This window comes from Canis aureus, chromosome 1, assembly GCF_053574225.1.
Source record: "Canis aureus isolate CA01 chromosome 1, VMU_Caureus_v.1.0, whole genome shotgun sequence".
NCBI classification, from domain to species: Eukaryota; Metazoa; Chordata; class Mammalia; order Carnivora; family Canidae; genus Canis; species Canis aureus.
The window spans coordinates 61,177,806-61,202,351 of record NC_135611.1 but is presented as its reverse complement, the minus strand read 5'-3'; the positions used below and the strand labels follow the sequence as shown (position 1 = coordinate 61,202,351).

At 33.9% G+C, this 24,546-nt stretch overlaps 1 protein-coding gene and 1 long non-coding RNA gene across 7 annotated transcripts in view; one reads left to right on the top strand and one right to left on the bottom strand.

Annotated features, from left to right (window-relative positions):
- The window catches only part of TBC1D32 (TBC1 domain family member 32), a 211,104-nt gene extending 195,182 nt beyond the window's left edge, over positions 1 to 15,922 (top strand). For 4 of the 5 annotated variants that reach the window (XM_077901391.1, XM_077901385.1, XM_077901378.1 and 1 more), the window contains 2 exons: positions 2,391 to 2,579; positions 10,653 to 15,922. In XM_077901391.1, coding sequence (XP_077757517.1) covers positions 2,391 to 2,579; positions 10,653 to 10,772 — 309 coding nt within the window. In that variant the 3' untranslated portion in view covers positions 10,773 to 15,922. Of the gene's footprint in view, positions 1 to 2,390; positions 2,580 to 10,652 lie in introns of those variants that run through there. The other variant, XR_013381762.1, reaches the window with a different exon arrangement.
- Positions 1 to 24,546, bottom strand: part of LOC144316055 (uncharacterized) — a 117,159-nt gene that overhangs the window by 65,603 nt on the left and 27,010 nt on the right. The window lies entirely within an intron of this gene.

The following is a 24,546-nucleotide window of genomic DNA, read 5'->3' as shown; positions in this document are numbered from 1 at the left end:
CTAAGACGAAAGTTGGGACAAAAGGAAATTAAATATATTCTTCCTGTTGATAACATTGGACATTCATAGATAAAATTCAATACTGAGTTAACTCATAGACTCTATTACTAGACTTTGGAGCATGATAGTATTTATAAAGCAAAATTTTGTACCTAAGAATTGAAATATGGTAAAAAGCCAGAAATATTAACCACCATTAATATTTGGTGACACTTAGTTGGCATTATCAATAATAGAAAATACGAGTGGAAAATGAGATGAAAAGATATGCCCATAGGAGCTGAAAGTAAAATGTGAATGGTTGACATAAGTAATAACATATGGGAAAACAAAAATTCATTAATAGCATCTGGTATGGGTTGAATTGTGTCACCCCACCCCCAAAATTCATATGTTGAACTCTTCACCACCACTACTCTCAGAATGACTGTATTTGGAGACAGACTCTTTCAAGGAGTAATTAAGTTAAAATGCGACATTAGGGTAAGGTCCTAATCCAATTTGTCTGCTGTCCTTAGAAGAAGAAATTTATACAGAGATAGCCAGAGGAAGACCATGAGAAAGCATAGAAGACTGCCATCTACAAGGCAAGGAGAGAGGTCCCTGCCAATACCTTGATCTTGGATTTCTGCACTGTAAGGAGATGAATTTCTGTTATTTAAGTCACCTAGTCTGTGATACTTTGTTGTGGCAGCTTAAGCAGACTAATACATCATGGTCAAGCCACTTAATGGTAGAATCAGCATTCCCCAAACTGAATCAGATCTAAAAAATAAGTTTTAGAAACTCTTCAATAATATATCTTGAAAAGGACAAAACGATAGAACTAAAAAAGGAAGATTTGTGTATGTTTTTTAGATCTGTAGCAAATGGAGATAAGCCATTATATCTGTTCCCATTCCCTGCTCTTTACCCCCCAAAAACAAAAGTATATGACAAGAAATGCAATAAAGGAAATCTTTCCTCAGTGGTAATTTATAAATCATAAATGAAAACTAGAATACTGGAAAATAATTATCTTAGTTTCCTAGGACTACAGTATCAAAATAGTATGAACTGGGTGGCTTAAAGCAACAGAAATTTACTAACTTACAGTTTTGGGGGATGGCAGCCCAGAATGAAAATGTTAGCAAGGCTGTGTTCCCTCTAAAGGCCCAAGGGAGGGATCCCTGGGTGGCGCAGCGGTTTGGCGCCTGCCTTTGGCCCAGGGCGCGATCCTGGAGACCCGGGATCGAATCCCACGTCGGGCTCCCGGTGCATGGAGCCTGCTTCTCCCTCTGCCTGTGTCTCTGCCTCTCTCTCTCTCTCTCTCTCTCTCTCTCTGTGACTATCATAAATAAATAAAGAAAAAAAATTAAAAAAAATAAATAAAAATAAAGGCCCAAGGGAAAGAACTGTTCGATGCCTCTCTCCTAGTTTCTGGTAGCCTTGGATGGTTTTTGGCTTGGAAATGTATCACTCCAGTGCTCTGTCTTCACATGACACTCCCCACGTGGGCCTCTTCATCTTCCCTCTGTATATGTGTCTCTCTCTTCACATTTTCCCTTTTTATCTGATACTATTCATATTGGAATAGGACTCACTCTAGTGATCTCATTTTATCTTGATTACCTCTGCAAAAACCCTGTTTCCAAATATTGTCACATTCACAGGTACTGTGGGTTAGGACTTGGACATACTTTTGAGGGACAAACACAATTCCACCCGTAACACTAATGTACCAACATGCTAGCAGTGTTAACAACTGTGCCATCGTCACTGTGGGTATTTTTTTTTTAACTTTTCTATTTTTTGCTGCAATGTGCATGTATTCTTTTTATAGTCTGAACAATCTGAATGTTATTCAAAAAGTAAGATAAATGATTTTTGTAAAAATCTCACTTTTAAATTATTTTTGTACTAGCTCCCAGTTTTTATGTTATATAATCCTGTTTGGTTTAAATTATTTTCTGATTCAGCAAGAGTCCATTTGCATTAATGTAACATTTAGCAATCTGTCATCTGCATAATTATACATCTGTGATTATAGGTAGGGTAGAAGAAACTTCTCTCTGAATTAAAATGGTCTGTTAACATTTGTTATCTGTAGAGAGCACACTGTTATTGGTGGTAAGAGGAGGACTATATGAATAAAGTAGGCATTTAGCAACAGGTATATGAGCAGTGTGAACACCATCAGTTACCTCTAGGTCCTGAGTCCCCAGGCTATGAGGGTTTTCTCACACATTAAGCAAATAGATGAAGCATCTCAGTAGGCAGGATGTCATTCTATCTGCATCAGACACCAACCTCTTCATTGGTTTTGTGTGAGCTAGTGGTTAGTGCTTTTTAAAAGTATGGTTTTACAAGCTTTCTAATGAACTGACTTCTTTTTTTTTTTTTTCTTCTAGATTTGCCTACTATGGATAACGCAGTGCTTTTGGAATTATTTAGATTGGATAGAAATCTGCCATTATATTGCTACTTGTGTTTTCCTTGGTCCTGACTATCAAGTGTATATCTGCATAGCTATTTTCAAACATCTGCAACAAGATATTCTGCAGCACACTCAGACTCAGGATCTGCAGGTTTTCCTGAAAGTAAGTAACTTTAGCGGGAAAATGATGGTCAAGAGTTCATAGCTAACTTTGATGGGAGGCTTGAGTCAGACACTTTTCTCAACAGTCATCTAAAAAAAACCTTAAGAGGTGGTACTGTCATTCTCATTTTAGAGATGAGGGAACTGAGGCATCAACTTAAATTGTTCAAGATGGCACACTAGGGAGTGGTGGGACTGGAGCTGTGAAACAGCTAAGCTGTGTGCTAGCCAGTGTGCTATCCCACAAGATGTGTTGTCTGTCTGTCTATATATATTCTTTATATCTTATCTGGTCACTGAAAGTTCAAGTTACTGTGTTAAGACAGAGTTTTAAAACATTTTTTAAAACATTTAATGTAATTTCCTGTACCTTCATATTCTAATTTTTTTTAAACTTTCACCTATTTTTATAAAATGTTTCCATGAAAGATTATTCTATAATAGCATTCTTTTAAAAAAGTCACTATATTATAGAAGTTAATATTTTAAAACAAGATATAACTTATTTTCTCTCTCATAATAATGTGAGTTTTGAAGCTGTGGACTTTAGGAAATACAGTTATATAAATACATGCTTATGTACAATTCTTGATAGAAATCCAACTCTATTTAAGTTAAAATCTTTCCTTGCATTTGAAGTATGTTTCCCTCCACCTGCTCCCCTCACCATCCTACAGGAACACATAATGCATACATACACTAAAACCAGCATTTGTCCTTTGCTAGGTTTTCTCTAGATCCACAAATAATTTCTATGTTAATTAGTTTTATCATTCTCCTTTACCGCTAGATACTTGTCAGAGCTATTTTCCCTTTAATAATGATTTTCTATATAAATAAATGTCATTGATTATTCAAGATTGCCAAACTATCCAGCTGAATTCAAAATATCTCTAACTTTATTGTTTTATTTCATAAATACTGAATTCAAAAGATCTCTAACTTTTATGTATATCACTAGATTGTGATCTTAGGAAATTTTTATTTTTTTTAAGAGAACGAGAATGAGCATGAGTGGGTGGGGGCGAGGGGCAGAGGGAGAGAGAATGAGAGAGAGAGAGAATCTTAAGTCCATGCCCAGCAGGGAGCCTGACACAGGACTCCATCTCAAGGCCCAAGATCATGACCTAAGCCAAAATCAAGAGTTGGGCGCTCAACTAACTGAGCCACCCAAGCACCCCTTGGGAACATTTTTAATGAAGAAATATTCCAAGACAATGATTGTACATGTAAAAGGAAAACATAGGTAGAAAAAGAAAAAAATTATCTGCAAGAGTTAATTTGTAGAACAGAGGTGGTTAAACAAATGGGGATGATGTTGAAGACAAAATGTTGATTCCTTTTTAGTAAGGAACACTTTCACCACTACTGTGGTCAATTATAGGAATTTCAGAGTTTGAAACTTTCCCAAGCCCTTACACTAACACTGTCATTTTCTAATCTTGTATCCCACTTTAGTTTCCCTTACAGTGTTTGTCACTAGCTGAAATTATTTTATATATATTTTTGCCAGTCTACCTCAGTATAATGTATATGTTCCACAAGAACAGTGATCTTGTCCATCTCATTTACTAATGTATTTTCAATGCCTTGAACACTAGGCATTGTTCAAGTACCTAATACATATTTGTTGAAAGAGTAAACAATACAAATAAAGGGAAAGAGGAATATTTAATAACATTTAAATAACAAACATTTAATAACAAACATTACTGAATTCTTTAAATCTAATTATTGTTGGTGATCATTGCAATTTCTTCTCTTTGTTAACTACTTCGTGATAATGCTATCTGTTTAAAACTAAAGAATTTTCCAATGAGTGGGAAAAAGATTACTACTCAAGTCCTATTCAAATTACTAAAATTTTAATTGAATTGGTTTAAATCCAAACTAAGAACATGTTGGCAAAGAATTAATTTTAGCACTTGTCCTGGAACTGACCTTACTCCTGTTTGCATTCATCTGAGGGATTAAGAAAAATATCTTTCTGATATTGGAGTTCATTTCATTTTTTGTTTAATTTTCAGCAGGTAGGTCTCAAGTTCAGTGATCTCTTTTGGTGGATGGTTATTCTTCTTGTGAGATAAACTCCAGTGTGGTTTATTTAAATATGCATTTATATACCCCTTCAACTACTCTATTAAGCTCTCTTATGACCTGTTGTTTTCCATGTATATAAGCATATATAGACTCTTTTCCACTTATTCACATATTAAACAATAATGAAACTTTAATAAAGTGATTTTCATTTTTCCTTCCCTTGGAAGACAGCCCAAGTCAGAAATAGTTATATGATTTGAAAATTTCTCATTCAGCTATGGTTATAAGGATTAAACCTGGGGAATTATGTTTTATACTTTCTAACCCAGAAATCTCAGACTTATACAAAGGATGAAAAAAACTTAATGATTTTCCATAAAACTATATACTACAGCTGTAATACTATTCTTATATAGTTATTTCCTGACTATACATATTGAAATATGATTGCTTCTGAAGAGATAAAATAGATCAGAAGACTTTTACTTTTTAGTGTATTTGTTGTTTTTATTTTTGAAGAATGGATCCATACTTCTTTCATAATAAAACTTTTTAAAAGGATATTGAACCATCATACAAAAATAGATAAGCATCTATTGTAAGTGTAGTCAAATAATCAGGCCCAGTTGAAGTTTCCAAAATATTGAAAAATCACAAACATGTTTTCAACTATTACCAGCTATTCTGAGAAACTTCGGGTAATGAGATGGCTCTAAAAGATCGAAAATATGCAGTTAAAATTTTCCTGGTTTAAGTTTCATTTATTGACAGAAAGTGACATGATATAAACATTGCCTTAGGAATAATAGTAATCAGTCTGAAGTATATGTAGTATAGAGATAATATTAACCTGTTTGTATTTATTTGGATTTAGGCTCAAATTAGGTGTTGGGGGTCTAGACTTGTTGCCCATGTTTCTGACAGCCCACTGAGCAATTCTTTGTGATCTGTGTCTTAAAAAGATTTGGAACTTCTTAGACCATGTGGTGAATGAACATGAATAGTCTGGCTAAGCTTACTTAAAAAATATTCCCCCAACCAAAAAAAAAAAAAAAAAAAAAAAAATCCCTCTTTAACCTAAACCACTGAATGATTAAATGAATGGATGGCATGGGCATAAAATGATTATCAGTAAGGTATTTCCTGAGTTTTTCACGGTTATCTTTGTAGATACAACAAGTATGTGGGTTTGCTAATAGAGCAGTCTTATTATATTTTATGTATAATAAGTGCATTATTCCCACACTGTGGTGATTGATAGATCAGTACTGAGCTAAGACAACTTTTGAAGGTACGCTGGAGGGCTTAGTAATTGGACTTAGGGTCCTGGATGTTTTTATCTTGACAGATGATGGTTCAAAAAAAATCTGTGGCCATCACATTTACCAGAATGAAAAACATCATCCAGAAAAATAAATATAGGACTCTCAAATATACCAGTGAGCTTGAAAGTCAAAAGGTTTTCTTTTTAAGTGGAATCTCTTTTTCTCTCTCTCTTTCTCTCTCTCTGTCTCACACTCACACACTCGTGCAAGCAAGCCAGTTTAGAAGGAGTTTAATAGTATTTTAGAAGAACCACTGTTTTAGCCAACTGGCTATACTGAGTATCTCTCTAGCATGATAATAGGCTGGCAATGATCTTGGTTTTAGTTTGTGAATTCAATTGAATTCAACTTGGGGGAAACTTCACTGAAATGCCAGACTAAGAAAAGATTGCCTTCCAGTGAAAATCAGCTGTGAAGGCTCAAAATACTTAATTAAAATGCTTCAACTAAATCCTGCACGTTATGGCAAAATCAATTTATAATTATGAAAAAATCAGATTAATTTCAATCCAATCAGTAAATTGTCAAGAGGACTGTTGTTGTTCCTGCAGCTGTTAGCAGAACATGTTGACAGGGTAAGGAATGGAGATCAGACTGAGAAACGTGAATTGCTAAGTTTTCAAAAATACACAGTACAAAAGATAATTCACCGTCTGAGGGAATAGATGAAACACGTTCAGTTTTATGTTAACTGTGGTTGGCAAACTGGTGCTTTTCATTGTTCTTGTATCACTTGAGTTTGCCTGCATTCAAATTCTGGCTCTGTCACTTGGTAAACTTGGGCACATTGCTTGCTGAACCTCTCTGTGCCTCAGTTTTCTCATCTGTATAATTGGGTGTGAAATAATACCTATTACATGGAATTATTGAGGAATTAGATGGTATCTTTTTTTCTTCATTTATTTAAATTCAGTTAACCAACATACAGCACATCACCAGTCTCAGATGTAAGAGTTCAGCAATTCATTAACCGCATATGACACCCAGTGCTCATCACATCACGTGTCCTCCTTAATGGGTTGCTGGAGGGGAGGTGGATAGGGGGATGGGATAGCTGGAGGATAGCTTTGTGTAAAATACTTCTAGAACATTTTCTGGCACATAGAAAGTGCTTTAAAAAAAAGCAATTATTTGAATATCTACATCTCTGTTGCATCCTTCTCTTGTTATTAACTGAAGAAAAAAACATGTGTAGAGAACATAGCAAAGGAAATAGGCCTTTCTCCTGAGTCCATAGCTATTTACTTTGCTCCCATTTATTCTTCTCTAGCGCCTTAGACATCATAGTATATCGTAGTAATACCTGGCATATAGTTCAGATCTAGGTCAGGATCATTTTTTTTTTTACATTGTATCTGATCAAGGCCTGTTCCCTCATTTACCCAGCCAGGATTGGATCATCTCTGTAGTCATCACATACGCTCATATATCCATCCCTCAGCTGAGTTAAAACCTATTTATTTATTTATTTTTAATTTTTTAATTTAAATTCAATTTAGTTAACATAAAGTATATTATTAATTTCAGGGATAGAATTTAGTGTTTCATCAGTTGCATGTAACACCCAATGCTAATTACATCAAGTGCCCTCCTTAATGCCCATCATCCAGTTACCCCATGCCCCCACTCACCTCCCTTCCAGCGACCCTCAATTTGTTTCCTATAGTTAAGAGTTTTTTACGGTTTGCCTCCCTCTCTGTTTTCATTTTATTTTTCCTTCTCTTCCTCTTTGTTCATCTGTTTTGTTTCTTAAGTTCCACTATGAGTGAAATCATATGGTATTTGTCTTTCTCTGACTGACTGACTTTGCTTAGCATAATATCCTGTAGTTCCATCCACGTTGTTGCAAATGGCAAGATTTCATTCTGTTGGATGGCTGAGGAATATTCCATTGTGTGTGTGTGTGTGTACCACATCTTTATCCATTTATCTGTCAGATATCTGGGCTCTTTCCATATTTTGGCCATTGTGGACATCGCTGGTATAAACATTGGAGTGTGTGTTCCCTTTCAAGTCATTATGTTTGTATCCTTTGTATAAATACGTAGTAGTCCAATTGGTGGGTCATAGAGTAGTTATATTTTTAACTTTTTGAGGATCCTCCATACTGTTTTCCAGAGTAGCTGCACCAGTTTGCATTCCCACCAATAGTGCAGGAGGGTTCCCCTTTCTCCACATCCTCACCAACATCCATCGTTTTCTGAGTTATTAATTTTGGCCGTTCTGACTGGTGTGAGGTGGCATGAGTTAAATACTTTTAAGAATCACATACTCTGGGGCGCCTGGGTGGCTCAGTGGTTGAGCATTTAGGTGCTCAGGACGTGACCCCCAGGATCTCAGGATTGAGTCCCACATCAGGCTCCCCATGAGGAGCTTGCTTCTCCCTCTGCTGTGTCTCTGTTTCTCTATCTCTGTCATAATAAATAAAATCTTTAAAAAAAAGAATCACATACTCTTCCCTAAATATTTATGAAACTCATATTCTATCCAGAACCACACACACACTATGTAAAGGCCCCTGATCCTGAGGATCATTAGTGTGCCTATTAAAACTGACATATCTAGACTCCTCCCTAGACCTACCAAAACAATTTTCATGACAGGCCTGAATTGGCAGATTTTAGTATAAAATCTCAAATAGCTTGAAACTTTTAGAACATGTAAAAAATGTTACCTTTCAAACTGGAATCCAGAATGCCAACTCCGGAGATTCAAAAGTTTTGGGGCTATGCTAATTATTAGAGCTCTTGTTTAAATGGTGTCATCTCCTATTGTGATTCAGTTAATGAACAATAAGCGTTCTTTTAAAATAATGAATATGCACTAAAACAGTTTTTCTGGCATTGGATTTTTATTTGGTTAGAATAACATATTACTATAATTTCTCTGCAACTGAGATATAGTTTTATTTTTTATTATTTAAAAAAATATTTATTTATTTATTCCTTTGAGACACAGAGAGAGAGAGAGAGAGAGAGTGGTGGAGACATAGGAAGAGGGAGAAGCAGGCTTTTCACAGGAGTCCGATATGGGACTTGATCCTGGATCCCGGGATCACGACTGGAGCTGAAGGCAGCCGCCCAACCGCTGAGCTACCCAGGCGTCCCTGAGATAGAGTTTTAATGAGGAGTTGATCAGTGCCAAGTCACACATAATTTGAATGAAGAGAATGGATAAATTCATAAATAGTTCCATGACTAGAGCAGTAACTGTTTAAAGTAAATTCTTGAACAGTAAGAATGGTCTTACTTCAATCCTATTTTTTTCCAAAAGCAAAGTGAAATAATCAAGAATCTTATAGTGAGAATGAATGAGTTAAGAAATAAAAGAATAAATAGCATTATAGTTATTTTTAAAATTAAGAGTAGAGTTCACATTTTTATGTTGGAAGGTATCAGCTCTAGCCTTAATGGTGTAATGTTACGCATACAACTTAACATCATTTAGTTCTTCTAGCTATGACATCAGATTTATAGATCAGAAATATTTTAATGTACCAACTATTCCTCCAAGTTACCCATATTTTAGGTGATACATGGCAAAATAAGTATAAGTTCTCCCAAGTTATTTGCAAGCTGTGGACTATTACTTATATGTGAACAGTGACATCCGAGGGAGGCCTTTATAAACATTCATTCTTACTGAGAATTGCATAGTGTGATATTTTTCCTAGTTGTATGCATTCATATGTCTCAACTATAAACTGATTGTCCCTAACCACAGTATCTGGTATAGGATAATTTATCATTTTGAATTGCTTTTGTTTTTTGTTAGTAACTTTAACCTTTAAACTGTAATCTCTAGAAAGGCATGAATTGTCCAATTTTTAAATAACCTCCCAAACTCTGAACATAATACTACATTGGATCAGGTCTGATTTTTCTTCAGAATTTTTGTTTTACTTTGAAGGGTATGTATTGCATAGCTAGCATTTGGAAATGCTAAAAAAAAATTAGCCACATAATTTCCTTAAAGTCTCCAAGATTCTAAGTGAGTATTCCTACTGTTCTAATTTATTCTTGAGTGCCTCATTTGGGACACTAACCATTAAATTCAGAATTAGCACAGATATGCATTGTACCAACATTATGAGTTACAGACTATTGAAGGTTTTATGAACCTTCATTGCTGTAAAACAGATATTTCTTGCAACATTATAGGATCCTTTGATAAGCTTTAGGGTCTTTACTAATTAAAAATATGACCCATCATTCTGTAGTTGAAACTTTATCCAAAATATTAGGAAGATTTCATTTTGTAAGAGTTTATCTTTTTTTTAAGTTTATTAGAATTTTTTTAAAGATTTATTTATTTATTCATGAGACAGAGAGAGAGAGAGGCAGAGACACAGGCAGAGGCAGAAGCAGGCTCCATGCAGGGAGCCCGACATGGGACTTGATCCCAGGTCTCCAGGATCACGTCCTGGGCTGAAGGCGGCATTAAACCGCTGAGCCACCTGGGCTGCCCTAAGAGTTTGTCTTATTTTTTGTTAGCTGTAAAGCAAATTTGGTTTTAAAAACAGACAACCTTGTTTCAGGGACATGGTTTCACATACATACACAGCCTACTAGATAAAAAGCAATTACACATTTAGTAGCAATGTAAAACCCCACCTATAACTGTAAAAAAAGTCAACTATTTAAAATTCATTAACTTAGAATTGTGTTTCTTTACTCAAGTGAATTAACTGCTCTTGTATTTTTTGACAGGAAGAAGCACTACATGGTTTTCGAGTGAGTGATTACTTTGAATACATGGAGATTTTGGAACAAAACTACAGACCAGTGGTGCTGAGAGACATGCGGAACGTTAGGGTGCAGAACACATAAAGGGTGGAGCATGGTTTAACGTCATGTTTCATTTGTTTGTAAAGGAAACAGAGGGACTTGATTGTTTTCTGTGTCTATAACAACATATGCTTTGTGAATACACATATTGTGAATCAATACTGAGACTTTTTCAATATAATAATATATTCAACTAGGTATTATCTCAATTTGTGACATGAAGTAAATTAATTTTTGTTAAGTTCATTGTTTTGTGAGGTTGTTTTAGAATCAAATCTAATTTACTTACAGTTCTTTACATTTAAAAGGTAGTCCCAATCAACACCTCTTTCTTCACCAGAAGATTAAAATATTTTTTTTTTCAATGAGTTTTGAAACAAGTATCAATACTGTAAATAATTGTTTGACTAGCCAGGCAGAAAGAGTCCATAGAAACATGGAAGACATTTGTTTTCTTCATGTTTTATCTACACATATAAAGGAAAATAGACAAAACCACAACTACTTATTTTACATGCGGAGGAAATAAATGATATTTATCACGACAAATGCTAAAAAAACTATTGTTCTTAGACATAATTGTTTTTAGGAAGTGCTTTTGATACCTATATCAACTTATAATTTTTCATGGGAAATGTAGTAGGCTCTACATGGTTCATTTAAAAGACAGATTATTTATTTCACACTAATAAGCATTTGACTTTTATTTACTGTGCATTTTTCTTAGTGATAAATTTTATTTGTAGTTAACTTAAAAAATGTTAAGGAGAATAATTTCTAAATTATTTTAAATGACTAACACGATGTTTTATTTAAATAGAAAGCTTTGCTCCAATGACAGAAATACAATATGCTAAAGTCTATTTTCTTTTAACTGTCACGTTTAATATATGAAAAATAATACATAAAAGAATTTTTCAGTTAGCAATTTTAACAATTTTTTTTTGAATTCTAGGTAGTAGTCATTTTGTATGCATTACTTATATTTAAATATAAATCAACCATTAAAACCATTCTTAAACCTTTTTTTTTTTTTTAAACGAAAAATAGCTCATCCACAAAGTCCTTTTTCCTTTCAGTATCATGAAACAACTGGCACCATACAGTTTTCAGTTTTCGGATATTTGGCTATTGTAATATAAACATTCCAAAATTAGGTTTGATGCTGTAAATGCTAACAGCAGCTGCTCAGTAATGGTATTCTTAAAGGGCATTGGAAAAGTTGAGAAAAGAAAATTGAGCAAGTTAATTTGACATATTGCTCCCTTTAGCTCTGGTTAAGAGTTAAGTAAGAGAGTCCTACATTACTCAAAATACCAAGCTTAGTCTACTTTCAAACTTAATTTTGGAAAGCTGTAATACATATTTATGGTTTCATTTCTTCTCATTCTGTTCTTAACTTACTGTTATTGATACTAAGAAATTGCAGGTTTATTTCCTTTTTAAAAGCTCTTACATGGTAATTGGAAATACAAATGGAGAAGGAACTATAACTTAGTTTTATAATATTCATTGGTATTTTTGATTGGAAACTGAAGTAAGATCTAGGTAGTAACAGTTATATTTTGGAAAAGTGAATTCAGCTGGAGCCAGAAGGCAGTTTGTTTTCATTTGTTAAATAAATGTCTTACGAACAATGTCCTAGCAATTTGGTGAAATAAAATGGAAAATATGGTAGTTTATGTAGCTACCATTGTAAATAATTTTTGTACCTATTATTTTAAGAATACTCTTTAGAATAGGAATCAATACAACCTTGCCTAGCCTTTTTTTTTTTTTTTTAATTATTTAAAGTAGAAGTCCTTAGGACAGAGTTTATTTCTAATTTGTGAACAGGTACCTCATACATTTTACAAGATTCACTATAAGAAACTATTTTATGATAATAATGTAAACAAATTTGTGAAAATGTTTAATTGGTCATATATGAATCTATCAATACCGGTTTTCAAAATATCATCTCTGTTTTATGCCTCCTTATGATGCATAGGCACCTAAGGAATATGTGAAGGTAAAGTAAAACTCAGAAATTAGTCTAACCTTAACAGAATTCTACCCAAATTTATGATTATCAAATTATGTCATGCTCTAGTTTGATTTTCCAATTCTAAGATGTTAAAGAAATTTCTTTGGTTATTCATTAAACAGACTTGTTTTCAGGATTGCACATATAATGAAATTTTTAATATTCAGGATATGATAAATGAAATAACAGCACTGCCACTCAGAGAGTCCACAGTCCTTATGGAGAGATGAATAATTTTAAACTGTGAAAATGCAGTTTTAAAGATGACAAGAGTTGGTCTCTGGATTCGGTGCTTTTGATAAAAACAGTTTTGATGGAGTAGTGGTTTATTTGGAGCAGGGCTAATTGATGCTGAGAGGAAAGACTGGAGAGTAGTCCTCCTAGGAGCACTGTTGAACAGGGAAAGAGGGTGGTTGCTAGAGAAGGCCTGGGGTCAAAAGACTTTTTGAAGATGGAAAATGGAAGCATGTTTATATGTGAATAGAAATGATGCAGTAGAGAAAGAAAAACATGCTAAAGAGTGAATGTCATGAGACTCCTTATTGGAAGAATGAAAACTGTTAATAACCATTTTGGAAGTTTGGGTGTTTTTGTTTTTTCAAATTAAACACACAGTTCACTACATGATTCAGCAATACTCCTTCTAGCCATTTCCTCCAAAGAAATAAAAAAATATGTCCATATAAAGGCATGCATGAATAATACAGTTTTATTCATCATAGTCCCATCTATGGAAACAACTCAAACGTCAACTGGTGAATGGATAAACAAATGTAGTTCATTCCATAAAATGGAATACAGCTCAGCATTAAAAAGTGCACACAAGGGATGCCTGGGTGGCTCAGTGGTTGAGCATCTGAGTTGGCTCTGGGTGTGGTCTCAGAGTCCTGGGATTGAGTCCTGCATCGGGCTCCCTGCATGGAGCCTGCTTCTCCTCCCTCTTCCTGTGTCTCTGCCTCTCTCTGTGTGTGTCTCATGAATAAACAAATAAAATCTTTTTTTAAAAAAAGTGCACACAAAAGGATACATATTATAGGGTTCTATTTATAAGAAGCTCTAGAAAAGGCATATCTATAGTGACAGAATGTTAGTGGTCCAGGGCTTAGGGCTGTGGGTGATTGTGAAGAAAGGGAATTTTCTACATAGAGGCAGAGGGGACATCTATATCAAAGTTGTAGTGATGGCTACATGACTGTATTTTTTTAAAGTACTTGAAATGTATGCTTAAAATGGGTGGATTTTAGTTTACATTTCACCTCAATAAAGCTGATTACCAAAAGATAAATCCTGCAAAGAGAAATTGACAAACCCATTATAATGGAAGAGTTTCAGCATTAGCAGTTATGTTAGCTGTAGGTTACTTGTGGATGCCCTAAACAAGTTGAGGGTGATCTTTTCTATTCCTATTTTGGTGAGAGTTTTAGGAATAGAATTTCTATTGGAAAATGATTTTATGTGAAAGTAATCTTTGCATGAGTTTCCCCTGTTTTTCGTCTTATTGATATGGTAACTTCCCAACATTTCCTAATGCTAAACCACCCTTGCATTCCTAAGATTAACTTGCCTTGGTCATAATATTTTATCAGTTTTACATACTGTTAGATTTGATATTATGTTAGGAATTTTAATGTCTATGTTCATAAGGGATATTGATCTGTAGTTTTATTTTTCTGATTTTGATATCATGGTAGTGCTGGCTTCGTAAAATGAGAAGTGCTCATCTGTTTTCTAGAAGTTTGTATATAAATGGTGTTATATTTTTTCCTTCAGTGTTTGGTAGAATTACCCAGTGAAGCTTGGAATTTTCTTTGTGATAAGATTTTTGTGAAAAAATTAAATTTCTCTAATAGGTATCTACATGGCTATTCAAGATCTCTGTTCTTCAGTGAGCTTTGGTAATCTCTTTTAAGGAATTTCTCCATTTTATCAAATGTCGAATTTATGGCCACTGAGTTGTTCATACATTACTTTGTTACATTTTTAATATGGGTAGAATTTGACATCACTGCTCTCATTTTTGGTATTGTATCATTTGTATCTTGTTTTTTTTTTTCCTTGATCTGTCTGGCTAGAAGTTCATGAATGTTCTTAACTAGCTTTTAACAATTTCTCTTTTTCTGTTTTCTCTTCCACTGATTTTCACTCAGAACTTTATTACTTCCTTCCACTTACTTTCAGTTTCACTTACTCTTGTTTTTCTATTTCTTAAAGTCATTTAGTTAAGATCTTTCTTTTCTAGTATTGGTATTTAATGCTATGAAATTCCCAATAAATACTGCCTTAGCTGCATCCACAAATTTTGATATATTGTTTATAAATTTTATGTAGTTGTAAATATTTTATATTTTACCTTTTGATATATGGATTATTTAGAGATGTGTAATTTAGTTTCCAAATATTTTGAGATTTTTTCAGATCTAGTTGATCCCCAACAACACAGCTTTGAACTGTACAAGTTCGTTTATACATGGATTTTTTACATTGCAGTCCTGCAGATGTATTTTCTCTTCCTAATGACTTAACATTTCCCCCCTAGTTTAGTTTAAGAATATAATATGTAAAATATACAAAATATATGTATTAATTGACTGTTATCAGTAAGGTGTCCAGTAAACAGTAGGCTATTGGTAGTCACATTTTTGGGTGAGTCAAAAGTTATAGGTGGATTTTCCAGGAATTATGGGGGTGGGAGTGTCAGCTCCCATAAACACTGTGTGGTTCAAGGGTCAAATATATTTGTTATTGATTTTTAGTTTAATTTCATTGTGGCTAGAACATTCTTTATGTTAATCCTTTTAAATTGATTAAAACTGGTTTTATGTCCCAGATAATCTACCCATAAATGCTTTTCATGTAACTTAAAAGGAATATATATTTTTCTGCTTTTGTGTGGAGTAGTCTCTGAGTCTCAATTAGACTAAATTGTTTGGTATTGTTTGTCTTCTGTATCTTTATTGACCTTTCTGGCTATTTGTTTTAGTTATTGTGAGAGTAATGCTGAAATTAACTGAGATTGTGGATTTGTCTGTTTCTCTATTCAGTTCAATCAGTTTTTCCTTCATGCATTTTGAAGCTCAATTATTAGGTATATAAATTTTATGATTGTTATATACTTTGATGAATTAATTGCTTTATCTTTATGAAATAAACTGTTTATCCCTAGTAATAGGTTTTCTTTTGAAGTCTACATTCAATATTTAATAGTCTTTGGAATTTAATATTGAGATAGCTATTCCAAGGTTTTGTTTTTTTGCTTAGGATTTACATGATCTTTTCCCATTATTTTACTTTTACCCTTTTGTATTTTTATATTTAAAGTGATTTTAATGTAGGGAGCATAAAATTGGGTCTGGGTCCACCCCTCCCCCAATCAGGCAAATCATGCCTTCTAATTAGGATGTTTAGACCACTTACATTTCATGTAATTATTGATATGTTTGGGTTTATATTTTATGTTTGCATTTATCATCTTGTTTTCTATTATTTCAACTGTTTTTATTCCCATTTTAAATTTTGCCTTCCTTTGGAATGATTGTTTCAGTTGATTCCATATTATGCCCTTCATTGGTTTATTATATGGATTTCTTTCTTTATATAGTAGCGCAACTTGCAGGTTTATGGGACACATCTTTATCCACAGTCCACCTTCAAATAATATTATACCATTTTGTCTTTAGTATAAGAACTTTACAACCAATAAACTCCCAAACCTTACTGGATCACTCTAATCCAAAGCATTCTCTCATTTCTCTTAAAATATAAAAGGTTTCTTAACTATCCTCCTATAAATAATTTTATAGTCTTATGCTATTTCTTATGTTATTATTTTGAATTTTTTTACTCTCATTATTTAATGCCAGCATTATTATTCAACAAATGTATCAGTAGTAGATATTTTTCTTTGGGAATGTCATCTCCTCAAAATTAAGTATATGTTTCAAAAGGACTGAGGCAAAGGTTAATTCCCATTTCCCAGAAATTCTAGCCTAGTGCTACGCACACAGCAGAATATCAGATTATTTTCTGAATGCAATATCAAAGTTTTTTTGAATTATTACAGTAATACAGAAGGAACATAGTTTGCTACCTTAGACCACAGTTTATTCTCCACTCCTTTTACAGGTAAAGCAGGGAGGAAAAAACCTAGGTCCTTGGTACAAATGTTTTCTGCTTATTTGCTGTGGGATGTATTTTTAATAAAAATAACAGCCTACTAAATTCTGTTTAGCAACAGTTATAACTAAAATGTATGTAAGTTTTCCTTCTTTTTGTGTGTATGTGTGCATGTGTGAGTGGGTCATTGCCTATGGGTATTATTTCGGCTATAACATGTACCTGATAGGCTTTTGTGACCTAGCTGAGGAATCTAACCATTATTTTGAAATACCTTTTGAAATACATCATGTGTGCTTATCTTTTATTTATAAAAATTGACAGATAAATATAGTATTTGAATCTGTATAATCTCTCTTCCTAGAAATCATCAGGTGGACAGTCATATGTCCTAAATGATATAGTTATGAAGGCAAAAGGCTTGAACATCTCATGTGTCAAGATCTCTCCTAGTACAATGATGCTGAATATTTCTAAATTTGTTCTTCCTAAACTTGTCCTTACTATTCCTTTATTATAGATGATGGTTTAGACATAGGCCAACAAACTCCTTTATTTACAGCCTCCTTCTGTAAATAAAGTTTTACTGGAACATTGCTTATTTATGTACTGTTTGTTGCCTTTTTACAATGACAGAGTTGGATAGTTGTGACAGTATGTGTTTTCCGCAAAACCTAAAATATTTATTTTCTAACCCTTTATAGGAAATTTTTGCCAGCTCTAATTTAGAATACAAATTACATGGTAAACCCAAATTCATTTTGGGATAAACTTTTTAGAGATACAGAGACGCTAGAGGACATCTAATCCAAAAACCTTTATTTCACCAATGAAGCTAAGAGTCAGAAAGTGAAGAGGGGGTCCCAAGATTATAGAAAAGAAATATAATGCAATAGTTAAAAATGAGAGCTGAGGAAGCAGACTGCCTGAATTTAGATCCTGGCTCTGTCATAAAGTTATTTAACTCCTATGTACCTCAGTTTACTTGTTGGTAAAATGAGCCTAATAGTAGTACCTACCTCATACGATTCTGATCTAATGCATGTGTTTTTAACAACTCCGTAGCAAGCCTTCAGTAAATTTTAGCTATTATTATTTTTTATCATAAGGCTAGTTGGGGATTGCAAAGTCTGGAACCTAGCTCTTCTGACTTCAAGCTCAAACTTCTTTCAACTGTATTATTTATTTATTCATTTAATCAGCATTTTTATTAAATTCCTACTGCGGATCAGACACTTCTGGGTATGGTTACAATCTTTTCCTTCATTCAGCCTTTTCCAGGAATAATATATTTCCCTATTCTGTTTTCCTTACTAATTATAAAATGAAAGAAAAGTCCTGTACAATCCAAGGTTAGACATATTTTTGTATTTTATTCAGTTTCTCCATGTTTCCTTCCTGTTTTGAAAGGTTAATTTTTTTATACCCTAGATTTTGTGATATAGACAGATCAATGTATAATGGATTAGCAATGTATTTTGAATTGTTTTATATTCTCCAGTGATAAATAAAATGTTTTATGTGACATTTTACTAACATAGTCTTTGTAGCAAAATCGACTTACCTACATTTTTTTTCAACAGAATATTAAGAGTTATTACTTAAGTAAATACATTGACACCTACTTATCTGATGAGTTTAAACAGGGTCGGCGCAGTTAGCCTCATATAAACCCTGAATTTCACCACTAGCAATATTTTAGCTTTTAAAATCAGTTAACTTCTTTGGCATGTTTCCCACTCCATATTTTGTTGGCAATAGGCCACCATGAAATGCTAAGCACCATGGAAGTAATTGGACTGTCATGTTTGCTAATAGAGTGCATTTGAGATACATTGGGGGAGACAGTTATTAAAATGTTGGCTGTTAAAATTTGATCATATAATCCAAGATTTAGGCTTTGATCTGCTATCAGAATAAGTGTCATTTCTTTACTGAATAACACATTTATACTTAGTCTTTTCCTAAAATGTTAAAGTTCATCCTTTTTAGAGCATCTCTAAAATCCTTTCTCATAACATCACATATAATTTACTACAGTTTCATTGGAAATCATCAGATAATGGAAACCAAAATGTTTCTTTTGGTCAAATGATTTCCATATCATATTAACATAACTGTCTACAATTTAATTTTCCTCAGACTCAGAGCAAATTTCTCAAATTAATGTTTTGCTTACTATCATGAAATTATTTTGGCTTAAAAAAAGTATTTATTAGAATGGATGATGGGTATAGCAGAGACTGGTTAATGTTCTACGATCAGTTTCCTCTTCCTGAGCTAAGTATATTGCATGGCATTTAATCAGCTTCACTGATGTTAAGTGAGCCAGCCAAGGCATAAAGAGCAGGTGTGCATTCTCTATGAGCTTTCTTTTCTCTTTCCTGGTGCCCTGGAACCTGGATACTTGAATTTGTGAAAAGGAAAATCTCCCTACCAACTCACGTTGGGCTGTGACCTGAGGTAGAAATCAATCTTGCATTAAGTACCCTGTGAGCTTTGAGTTTCCCCATTTCTTTGCCCCTCTCTAAATAATTTTTGATGTGCCTACATAGGCATATTCTTAGTTTCACAGTATTTTATTAGATTTCATATTAAGAATATTGTATAGCACTAATACAATTAAGAAAATATCTTCATGCACTTCATTGATATTTTTACCAATTAGTAAACAGTTTTGTGGACACAATAGGTACTATTTGACTAGCAGATATGTGTATTAGCAAGGAAGGCTTGTTTCTGTAGATGAAGGCTGGGACATCTAAAGATACCTATTAGGGTATTAATCTCTGCAAGCTCAAGTTTGATCACCATTATGTATTTTGTATATTATTCTAAATGATAATTTTTAGCATTTATAACCTAATTTTTGACACTTAGAGTGATGTGTACATTGAAAAGTATTCTCAAGGTATTGTATACAATTAATGTAAAACTACTACTGACTGGAAAATTAACAAAAATCAGAAATGTCACTTGAATGTGCAAGCTGGCAGAAAGACAACACTAACAAACACACACAGGTAAGATAAGGTTAGATTAAGTTCCTGGCTTATTTAACCAAGGAAGTAGAAAGTTATCAGAAGTGAAGAGGCCATATGGAACAGGAGCAGATGGGAGCATATTTGGCCCCTAAGTCAATAACAAAGGAAGCTTATCTTCCAAAGATACTGCAAAGTGTGGTGTATGATTTTAAAAACCTCAATTCCTTTTTGTTACCATTATTTTTTCTTGGAGCTTATATCATCATTGTTCAGAAAGAGCTCAGAAAGAGCTTGCTCCCTGGTTCCCCTGTTAAAGAAATGTTTACAAACTTTGTTTCTACTGGTCCTTTACCCAAACTCCACATCAAAGCTACATCTCCACCCTGGAAAAGAAAGGCGAACCAGGGTTCAGGCATCCTTGAGCAGTTGCTCAGCCTTGGGCTCACCAGAATTTCAGAAACCCCAATTATCTCCAAAGAGCTAAATGCGTAAACAACAATAAAACAACATAGAGGACATAGAAGTCATAGGCCTAGCTGAGTACACAGAATATACCTAATATCACTGATAATACAATAACTCCAAGGAAAATTATAAAAAATACTGTCTACTTTTGTATATTGATTTGTTTGCAAAGTATTTGCATGTACATTTCATCCTTACAACTTTACCACCCAAATATAATCTATTAACATTCATATATATGATATATATAATCTCTTAACATTCAAATACATATATATATAATATATATATATATCCAGTATTTTTCATGCACTTAAGTGTAATCTTTATATTTAGACAGAACTGTGATCGTATTGTGCAGATTATTTTAAATTCCTTGTTTATTAATAGTACAATAAAAGCGGTGCTCAATCTTTAAACTCAAACATGGTGCTCCTAGAAATTATATTTATTTGCCTAATATGGGATCACTTGATAGTGAAATAAATTTTAAGCTAATAGCAAATATTTAAGAGTCTACTCTGTTAAGACATCAAATATAAGAAAATCTCTGCCTCCAAGGAACTTATGACTGAAAATGACAAAACTTGTACAAGAAAAGATGAGAGTAAAAGTGCATATTTTATAAAGCCTGAGGAGTATCAAGAACAATTGTGATAGGAAGATTCAGAGGAAGGAGGTATTATCTCAAGATAAGTGTACATGAGGGTAGCAGGATTTTCATGAACAACAATAGGAATAAAGCAAACCAACAGGAGGAGCAGTAGAGGGCATATTGAGAATAGCCTGAGCAGAGTCAGAGTTTAAGAAGCAATGAAGGAGTTTGAGTAAAACCCTGTAGGTAGTATGGAAATTTTGTTTAAGGGAAAATACTGGAAGATAAACTTGACTGGCCAAATAATTCAGACCTTCTGTAGGTTGTAATACTGAAGATTTTCCAACAGAAGAGGAACATTATGTGGTAATTAATACTGAAACTTAAACATCTTTGAATATTCAGGTAACTAACTTAGATCTAATTTGCTTTATTTCAAATTCTCTTTAAAGAATTTCAACTTAGCGGGATCCCTGGGTGGCGCAGCGGTTTGGCGCCTGCCTTTGGCCCAGGGCGCGATCCTGGAGACCCGGGATCGAATCCCACGTCGGGCTCCCGGTGCATGGAGCCTGCTTCTCCCTCTGCCTGTGTCTCTGCCTCTCTCTCTCTCTCTCTCTCTGTGACTATCATAAATAAATAAAATTAAAAAAAAAAAAAAAGAATTTCAACTTAGCAATCACCTTTTATTTACTCAACAAACTTTATGAAATAAATTTATTAATCTATTTATGACTGAAATGCTATATTGAAAATATAAAATCAAAATTTTCTATTCTTTATTATTTTATCATATACCATATACCTCATAGTTATTTCCTGATAGTGCACATCTCTAGAACTTTTTAAGCTGTGATTTATGCTAATAAGGAGCATTCTCATTCAAATTGACTTAAAGCAGGATTTTTAAATTTCTCCTTAAAGGGTATTTGAAATACAATTCTATAAGGCACATGAAGGTGAAGAGGTTTGCATTCAGAATAAAAAGAAAATCTTCAGCAATTCTAGAACCAGAATCTATTCAAGAGAGAATGAAAACTGCTAAATTTTTCTAATGAAGTAATTATTTCAAGCTGTGTTTCTTAAGGAATATGAAGTAATTAAGTTTATGAGTCCTTAATGAGAACAAAGCTAAAATAAAACACTGTACAGAATCCTCTTGACTGTTACAACCATAGAGAGTAGATGAAAGAAAGGATGTAACCTTGAAAGGCCACCATCCGTACTGTTGTTTAAGTTTTTATTTAATGTCCACTGTTTTTGCTTTGTGAGGGGATCCTGACAGTCTTTTTTGTAAAAAGATTTTATTATTTTTTCATGAGAGAGAGAATGAGAGGGGGGTGGGGGAGAAGCAGGCTCCATGCCGGGAGCCCGACGTGGGACTCGATCCCAGGACTCCAGGATCACGCCCTGGGCCGAAGGCAGGTGGTAAACCACTGAGCAACCTGGGAATCCCTTGACAGTTGTTTTAATGCTGTTTTTTTTTTTTTTAAGATTTTATTTATTTGTTCATATATATATATATATATATATATAGAGAGAGAGAGAGAGAGATTGGCAGAGACACAGGCAGAAGGAGAAGCAGGCTCCATGCCAGGAGCCTGATGTGGGACTCGATCCCGGGACTCCAGGATCGCACCCTGGACCAAAGGCAGGCGCCAAACCACTGAGCCACCCAGGGATCCCTTTTTTTTTTTTAATGTCATTTTTAAATGCTGTATGGACATTGGCCCTGGACAAGGCTCTTGCTTTGGAAATGTACCTGTTCTCCATCATTCGCCCACAGTTCCTTAGGGAACCAACTGCTTTGATTCTTTCTGATCTCCTTCCCATGTATCCCTGTTCAATATTCTAGTCTAGAGTTTTACCTAACTTTAAACTCCTTTCAAACTTAATCATATTGCATAGTGCAGTGAAGAACTTTGGGACAGAATTGTTAATAACATATATTCCAATCTTGGTACCCATGAGCGACTTACCATGTCATCTCAGCATGTGAATGTTTATGGACCTCATTTCTTCTGGTGTAAAATAAAGGTACTAACCAACTAACTTCTTGGGATCATCGTAGTCTAAACTTGGTTCTAATATTTTGTGCCATGTTACTGAAAATTCGGCGATCTCCTTTCCATATCCCATTGGCATTTAATGAGTATTCAGCACTTCAAAAATGATAACCAGGTATTGAGAAAGACTGTCTTAAAAGTTTGCCTTTGAATATAAACAGTAAAATACTGCTGCCTATTAGAATTCCTTACATTGAGGATGCATTATGACAGATGTTATTATGTAGCTTCATTTTATTCCCATTCTCTTTAATTTCAGTTTAAACAAAATCCCTAATCAACACTATTTTTAGCATGGAGAGGGAAGAGAGCTAGTTTCTTTCCCTGAATGCTGCAAAGGCAAGATCTGAAACCTTTACAGTAACCTTGGAAGTAAATTGGGTTTTAAGGATATTAAGTGCTCAGAAAGAGAGTAGGAAAGGCCATCTGTTTAGATTCCTTTGTTGTTATTTTTAATTTGATGGCAACATTGCTAGTGCAGATGAGGTTGGGAAAATAGGCGAGACTATATAGTGCTTGGATTCATAACATTTGCTTTGAACAGTGTTTAGCAATTACCAGCAAAAATTCATCCTTTTAAAGCATTGAACATTTAAAATTTATTAGGATAGAAATACAAAATTTTATATTTTAAAAGAAGTAAAACCTCTAAAGCAATACTTTTATGTACAGTTGGCAGAGAAACAAAGTGTTTGAAAGCAATCTGGCAATATCTGTTAAAAATCCATATACCTTCAGACCCGGTAATCCTCCTTGGAGGTGATTCCCCCCACCCCCACCCCCCAAAAAAAGGCATCCATATGAAATACACTGGTTTGAGGATATTCATGGTAGTGTTGCTTCTAATGATGAAAACCCAGGAACAATGTGAAGGCCCATCAGTAAGAAAAGGGTGACTACATCACGGTACTTCCACACACTGTGCCATTAAAGCAAATGACTTAGAGCTCTCTCAGCTAACCTGAAGGATTTTCTTGAAGTATTTTTAAATGCAAAAAGAAAGATACACAAAAAATACAGTATAAGACTTTTTTGTTAAACAAAATCTCTCTCTGTGTGTGTGTATCTAAACTGTTATATGAGCCCAAAGAAAAATATAGTGAAACAGAAACTTAATTGTTAGTTTGAATGTTGTGGAGGGTGCAGGTATACTGACATATGGAAAAAAAGATGAAAAAACCCTCCACAAGATTTTAGCAGTGGAATTAAAAAATGTAAAAAACACAAATTTTGCATTAACTCTTATTTTCTGACTCAAATTTATCACAGAAATTCTTGCAACTTTTTAAACCATAAAAAAATCCCTGTTTTGACTGACCAATGTTAAACCACTGAGAATTATCAGAACATCAATTTGGCTCCACAAATTTAACCTTTGGAACATGATGAAAAAATTAATGCACATGAGGTCAAGGAAAGTAATGAGAGGTTTGAGGCCAAAATGATATAGTATGGCTAAAAAGAAAGGGGATTGATATCTTCATGTGAATAAGCCAGTCTAATAGCATTATATTCATAATACTATATATGGTTGCTTTCCAAGATTGAAAAAAAAAAAACTTGGGGTGCT